The sequence below is a fragment of the Empidonax traillii genome, unplaced genomic scaffold (genome assembly GCF_003031625.1).
Source record: "Empidonax traillii isolate 1590-97213 ecotype Southwest subspecies unplaced genomic scaffold, ASM303162v1 scaffold7:size3022706, whole genome shotgun sequence".
NCBI lineage: Eukaryota > Metazoa > Chordata > Aves > Passeriformes > Tyrannidae > Empidonax > Empidonax traillii.
The window spans coordinates 181,322-188,739 of NW_020955200.1; the positions used below are offsets into that span (position 1 = coordinate 181,322).

General features: G+C 40.2%; 1 protein-coding gene across 3 annotated transcripts in view; it reads right to left on the reverse strand.

Moving 5' to 3' along the window:
• Window positions 1-3,663: 3,663 nt before the first annotated feature.
• Window positions 3,664-7,418, reverse strand: part of HSD17B4 (hydroxysteroid 17-beta dehydrogenase 4) — a 59,979-nt gene continuing 56,224 nt past the window's right edge. For all 3 annotated transcript variants that reach the window (XM_027881390.1, XM_027881408.1, XM_027881399.1), the window contains exons 23-24: window positions 5,726-5,853; window positions 3,664-4,096 (exon numbers count right to left, since the gene is read on the reverse strand). In XM_027881390.1, the coding sequence (XP_027737191.1) occupies window positions 4,007-4,096; window positions 5,726-5,853 (218 nt within the window). In that variant the 3' untranslated portion in view covers window positions 3,664-4,006. The remainder of the gene's footprint in view (window positions 4,097-5,725; window positions 5,854-7,418) is intronic.

The window sequence follows — 7,418 nt, forward strand, 5'->3', positions numbered from 1 at the left end:
ACTGGCCATTATCAGGTCCTGTCACTGTATCGGTATTGGTCCTGCTCCATGATGAGATAGGTCCCCAAAACCACTCCAGATAAAAGAGATGTGGACAGGTTTGAAACAGGATATTCCAAAACAGAGACTATTCTGGATGAATGCAGCTGAAAATCCCTCAGACTCAACCAACCACCTTCCAAACTGCCTAACGTTCCTTTGCATAAATTCTTGTAAAGACACATGAGTTTATTACTCTTTTCTAAGAATACTACTCCTAAAAGCTAGCGACCACGAACAGGTTTCCAAGTAGTAGGAAGAAAACAGAACCTGAAACCACCAAACAAATTCATGTGTATATTCAAACAGCAAACTGACCTTATCTTCAAAAGTAAACAGGTTGTTACTAGTTGGCATCAACTAACTAGAATATTCTTAAGGTAAATACATTGGAGTAGAAATAAAATCAACAAGCCAAATCATCAATAACTGCTATTCAGGCCACAAAGCAGATGAAAGAATTAAACACCTGCATTATGCTCCTAACAAACAATCTGCCACAATACGGGGAGGCATGTTCGGTTAGCCTAGGTACAGAGAGCCACAGGAAGAGCTTTTTGCAGTAGGTAGGAAGGACTTTCTGTTTCACTCAAGATTAATATCTATGAGCAGTTCATGGTGCAAGAAAAAGTCAACGTCAGAGTAAAGTCTTAGATGTACAGATGTAAAACACCATGTAAGACCCCAGGTCACCAAGAGAGTTTTACTTATATATACAAGTCTCCTCTACATTATTTGCCCTCTGGACATATTAGAAGAGTCTTAAGTTCTTTCGGCACCTTAACAGAGAGTGGAAAGGAGAAATTCTGCACACATTTTCTCAGGGAGTACTTTACTGGTAAACTTTAGGAAATAAATCTTGGCAAAAGTTTAAAGGCCACTCTGGGACTCTGGGTGGGCGAGGGGTGGTGATCCCATTGTGTCATCCAATCAGAGGCTGGGTTAGTAAAGGCATTTAGTAAAATGATGTTCTTGAGTAATCTCCAACCTGTTAAATTGCAACAGGTTTCACTATCACCAATTTTCCCTGCCTGAGTATTTTTGCTTCTCACTTAAATAGGGGAGGAGAAAAAAAAATCTTATTAGTAGTCTGTTCCCTCCTGGTGGAGAAGTATTTTCAGATTTCAGATTATCCATGGAGCTGAGAAAAAGAAATCACATGTTGTGAAGTATCAAGACTATGTAACCTACAATATATATGCCATTCTTAAATGGTTGTATTGGTAATTGCTTTCCTAGTCTCAAAGTTAGTTCTTCATAGCTCCTTTTTCTTAATATACCGATTTTTTTCAGCATTACATATAGATTTATGGGTAGAAAAGATATATGTAGAAAAATGGGGGTTTATGATGTACCACTTTAGTGCATTGACCCTAGTGGGATGCCAGGTATCCACTAAAGCCACTCTCTCACTCTCCCTCTGCAACTACACAGAGGAGAGAGAAAAGAAACAAAACAGCAAAGGATTCATGAGTGGAGATAACAGCTGGGAGAGGTCACTTACTGATTACCTTCATGGGCAAAACAGACTCAAACTGGGTATAGTACTTAAATTTATTACTAACAGGATAAGAGCCAAAGAGAGAGAAATAAAACTCTCTTAAAAACACCTTTCCCCCACCCCTCCTTCCTTCCATGTTCTCCCTCCTCCCTCCCTAGCAGTGCAGGGGGATGGGGAATGGGGGTTGCAGTCAAGTGTTGTTTCTGCCACTGCTCTGGAGAGGAGTCCTTCCCCTGCTCCCGTGGGGTCCCTCCCATGGGAGACAGTCCTTGATGGACCTCTCTGGAGTGAGTCCACCTCTTGGGCAGCAGTTCTTCCCATGGGTCACTCCTCCACGGGGTGCAGTCCTTCACGAATGAGCTGTACTGATGTGGGTCCCCCAGAGGGGCCACAAGTCCTACCCAGGAAAAACCTGCTCCAGTGTGGGCTTCCCTCTCCACAGGCCACAGGTCTCCAGCAGGACCCTGCTCCATCTTGGGCCTCCCACAGGGTCACAGCCTCCCTCATGCATCCACCTGCTCCAGCATGGGCTCCTCCATGGGCTGCAGGGGGGTCTCTGCACCCCGATGTCCCTCCATGGGCTGCAGGGGCACAGCTGCCCCACCATGGGCTGCACCACGGGCTGCAGAGCCTCAGCTCTGGCACCTCCTCGACTCCTGCCCCGCCTTCTACAGTGACCTTGGTGTCTGTCTTGTTTTTCCTATGTTTTCACTCTGCTCTTCCCTGGTTGGAATTCTTTTTGTGCCACAACCTTCTGTTCTTAAATCTGTTATCACAGAGGCCTTTCTGCTACTCCTGATTGGCTTGGCCTTGGCCAGCGGCAGGCAGTCCATCCTGGAGCTGGCTGGCAATGGCTCCACGGGACCAGGGAAGCTTCTGGCAGCTTCTAACAGAAGCCACCTCCTAGCCCCCCACTACCAAACCACTACAACCATGTACATGCATAAAACTACAAAGCTGCAGTTAATCTGTCTTCTCATATGATTCCTTAAGAGAAAATAACAGAAGACACCTTTACCTATTTAACAGAAAGCTGCTTGAAAAATAGAAGCTTGGCAGTAAAAGGAATTATTAGGTCCTACTCATACATGAAAATGACTGCCATGAAAAAGGTAAATGTTATGTGGTAAAAGGGTATTTCTTCAATCATTTCTATTTGACAGCCTCTTTGAGATGGCAAATGTCACACTTGTTTCCCACCTATTCATGATGTTATCTTTGTGAGATACTTGTCGACATAAGATCCATGTTTCTCTGCCTGAACCAAAGTATGGCTGATGCTATAGCTGTGAAGCTATAAATTTGTTGAGAATTTGACTTAGTATTACAACACATAGAATTTATCTTCATATTGCCATACTCAAGTGCAGCCCCACAAAGTTCTTTAATAGCTATGGTCTACACACAAAAGGAAGGGAAGTACCTCCAAGTTTTGGAACAAAAAAAAAAATAATTAAAAATTCCATCTTCTAAAATAAGGCCTCCTCTGACCAAGAAGAAAAGTCTTAGATGGCCTGAATTCTTTGAGAGGTATAAACACAGAACATGTCTGAAGGAGGAAAAAAACATAACTGAACACACAACATGTTGGTCAAACCAATGAAATCAAATTTCCAGGTGTTCACATGGCTACTAGCGATTAAGAGCATACCTTATTTAGGAAAACACACAGCCACAGCTGCTGTCTCAGTTCTGGACGTAGGTTCAAAATGAGGAACTCACTTCCATTGTTCCCTGCGGTCATGGTGCTGCCCTTCATGAGAATGAATCTACATGAAGAGTAATCTAGCTCTAGTAACAGCCTTTGGGGCAGCATTAATGCCTCCCAGGTGAAAAAGTTTTCCCTAAAGAATTAACGTTAACCACTTTCCATTTGTAAGAGTAGCCTATATGAAACTGACTAATCAATCTGGGCAGAGCTAAGTTCAAGAGTTTTTCCTTTACAGAAAAAAAACATGTAATGACAAGACATAAATAAATGGAACTGATTTCCATCTTCCAGCTGTTTTGATGGGATCAGGAGAACTTCAGACAAAAAATCAGTTTTAATAATAAACCAGCTAGACTCAGAGAAACCAGACAGTCTATCTAAGGCAATATGAAAGATGACTGACAGACACATATAAGGAGATATCAAAGATGTCTATTGGTTTAATTTTCTTCAGAATTAACATAGAAATATATGCTTCTTTGTAAGAACTACATACATTTTATTTAGATAAAGGTGTGCAATGAGAAAAGTATGATTCTCTACCATTGCTGAGAAACTAAAAAGGGACAATAGTAACAGTTATGTTCATTTCATAACTTCTGTCTACAGCAATTAAATCAGCTTGTATATTAGCGGTACAATTAATCAGTATATCCATGTTATATAGCCTGCAAATGTTTCAATCATTGATTCTGAACTAACTAAAGTTTCTATCTTCTGAAGTTCTTCACTGCTGTGGGTGATGATCAAGCAGTTCAGAGTTTGGCGTAATCTTTCAGGATCATTTCCAATTTCTGGCTCAGCATGATGTTACCTTTCACTTTCAGTTTACCAGAGAAGAATGCCTAAAAGGAGCAGATGAGACGAAAAGAAAGTGTATATTCAGTTGCGTACACACAAACCAAAGAGTTGCTAGAATCAAATAAGAAGGTTACGTGTGGTTGTTTAGCACTCAGGAGAAAGCCTTCAGGGCAGGACGCCTGATGGTTACTGGTTATTAATGAAAACCATTCCAATTCAATTCTAATACTATCCAGAAATAGTTTTCTGTCTGTAGAAGGCTAAATCTATTACTTGGGGAAAAAAAGTAAATACAAAGCAACTTCAGCAACCTCTGTTTCTTTTCTTTGTATAGCAGAGAGGACTTCTCCTGCAGTAAGACAAATGCTTTCACAGAAGCTGATGGCAAAATTTCAGCAGGGCACAAAAATAAAGCTCCCAGCCTCATACCCCCATGCTACACTTATCCATATATCTCTGTAAGAAATGAAAAAACATAATGAAAAGGTTATTTAATGAAAACTAAAGGCTAAACTAAAAGGTAAGCTACTCACTCAACTTCGTAATAAATGAACCAGAAACTTGCACAATGTATGTACACACATATTTCAAAGAAAGGCTCTGGGTTTATACATAGCATGTTTTCACTGAAATGCTGGCATATTACATTTTTATTGTCCCTACTTCAAAGAGCTGTATACCCTGTTTCAAATTCAGTTCGTATTTTTTTAAAACTAGCTTTGCTTCACTGTGGCTTTGCAGTTTGAAAGCTCTTTGAAAGTTCTTTGAATGTGCTTTTGCATAGTTCCATTAACTTGAAATACATTCAAATAAAGAATAGAGAGAGCCAGCAGAAAAAAATTTGAATAGATGCTTTGAGCTTCCTTAGATGAAAAACTTCACAGAAAGTCAAAGGAAATACAAATGCCCAAGAATAGATCATGTTCCTGAATTGCAATCACTGTTCTTTAGCATTCTGACGATTACATGTCAACATCTTGTTCATTTATGCTTTATGCCTGCTATATACAGAGGGTCACAAATGATTTTATTCACATGGTATGTAGGAATTATAACAAACATTCACCATGATCATTAGTCTCCAATTTTACAATCAAAGTCTCTAGCAACTTCTGCTTGGGATCAAAGAAAAGGAACTGTTTGATATATGATGAGCTCAATTAAAGTTTTCATTTGCTCAAGCTTTAATCTGTAAGCTGACACATTAAATTTGTGACAGTTTAATTTACTTTTACACAAGGCATTTTTATTAGCAAAATAGTAGTTTTAAGCAGTTGATTACTCCAAGAAGCTGAAAGTGCAGACCCAGATTACAGACCTTTCTTAAATCTTTCTCTTCCTGAAAAATCATCCTACTTTGGGTGAATTTTGACCAGTTTCAATACATCTACATGTATTCACTGTCCAACCTTTCTCTCTAGTGCACTACTAGCAGTAAATCAAACACTGCAACAAATACCAACTTGCTGCAACATGACAATCAAAACAGCCTGAATGATCAAATTGACAAACCTACGCTTACAAATCATATATTGTGAAGTACCAGGATGCAAACAAACTACTAACTTTGTTGTAGATTTTGGAATGCAAACAGTCATGAATCAGAACTTGATTTAAGGCAAATAGTATTTCCCTATGCAAGTGAGTATGTCTGTGACACACAGGTTTTTTACCTTTTGGGGATTGGTCTTTTGTTGTACCACATCCATGAAATCCTCATCAGAAAGAGTGAAGGTGGTATCAGGAGAATTTCTGGCAGGTCCTTGATACACTGCTCCAGAGCCATTCTTTAGGTCAATCGCTGAGAAGCAAAAGCAAAGATAGTTTAGTTTCAAATCAAAGATAAAATCTTCAGGCAAAAGAACACTACTCCCCTCATCCCAGTCTAAACTCTCACCTATCAGCAACTAAGAAAATGAATGGGGTTTAATTCTTCTTCTTTAATGAAAGAAAACAAAAAATTATTCCTGTAGTAAGGCAGAGGGCACTTGCAGCAGGGACTGCCATTTAAAAATTCTTGCAGCGATGGTAAAAACTATTTTTGAACGACACTAAAGATGCATAAGATATTAATAGTGCAGTTACTGCACAAATATTAGTTAGTACTGAAGTTTTAATGCTTGAAAACAATATCCTATAGTCAGACAAAGCAGATGTGGTGGCATTCAAACACTGCTGCATTTTCCCTGTTCTGCCCCACAGGCAATATAGCCTGTTCTGCTTGATGTAAAGAACATTTAAAGCCTTGCCAAGAATCTGTCTTCCTCAAACTGTCTGTAGCTTCAGAGTGTTCTTTTCCCACACCAAATGACCTGCCAAAATAATCTATTACAAAGCTAACACTATCAGGTACTGTGTCATTTGGCTAGAAGAGTATTTTGACAGGATGTGCTCAGCCAAATCATTCTCATATTTTGCAAATTCCCTGTCTTACCTTTACACCTTTTCCTCTTGATTCATCATGCTCCAACCCCACACATTATTCAAGTGCATATTCCCATAATGAAGGACATGGCATCTCTAATCACAGAATCATGGATACCAGTTGATTGCTCTTCACTGACAAATTTTTAGGCACTTGTGAAACCATGGAGACTTATTTCTGCATAAACTATCTTATGTGCATTCTATGTCAAATAATTTTTTTAAAGGGTAAGGGGAACCAAGAAGACCGGGAGTAGCTTTAGTCTAAGTCTCTAATTTTCTGAAATTTATCCAGTTATAACAAAATTAGAAGGGGAGTTAAGTTGCTCAGTGAGAAGTAACATACCGAACCATTATATTCAGTTGATTTTAAAGTAAATTATAATTTCTGGAGCAGGTTTCATAGAATCATAGAATCATAGAATAGACTGGGTTGAAAAAGACCTCCAAGATCATCAAGTCCAACCCCTGATCCAACTCCAATTACTATACCATGGCACTAACGGCCACATCCAATCTCTTTTTAAAAACCTCCAGGGATGGTGAATCTACCACCTCTCTGGGTAGGCCGTTCCAATGCCTGATTACCCTCTCTGTAAAGAATTTCTTCCTAATATCCAACCTAAACCTCCCCTGGCAGAGCTTGAGCCCGTGCCCTCTTGTCTTACTGATAGTTGCCTGGAAGAAAAGACCAACCCCCACCTGACTACAGCACCCTCTCAAGGAGTTGTAGCGAGTGATGAGGTCTCCCCTGAGCCTCCTCTTCTCCAGACTAAACAACCCCAGCTCCCTCAGCCTCTCCTCACAGGACTTGTGCTCCAGTCCCTTCACCAGCCTCGTTGCTCTTCTCTGGACCCGCTCCAGCACCTCAATGTCCTTCCTGAACTGAGGGGCCCAGAGCTGAACACAATACTCAAGGTGTGGCCTCACCAACGCAGAGTA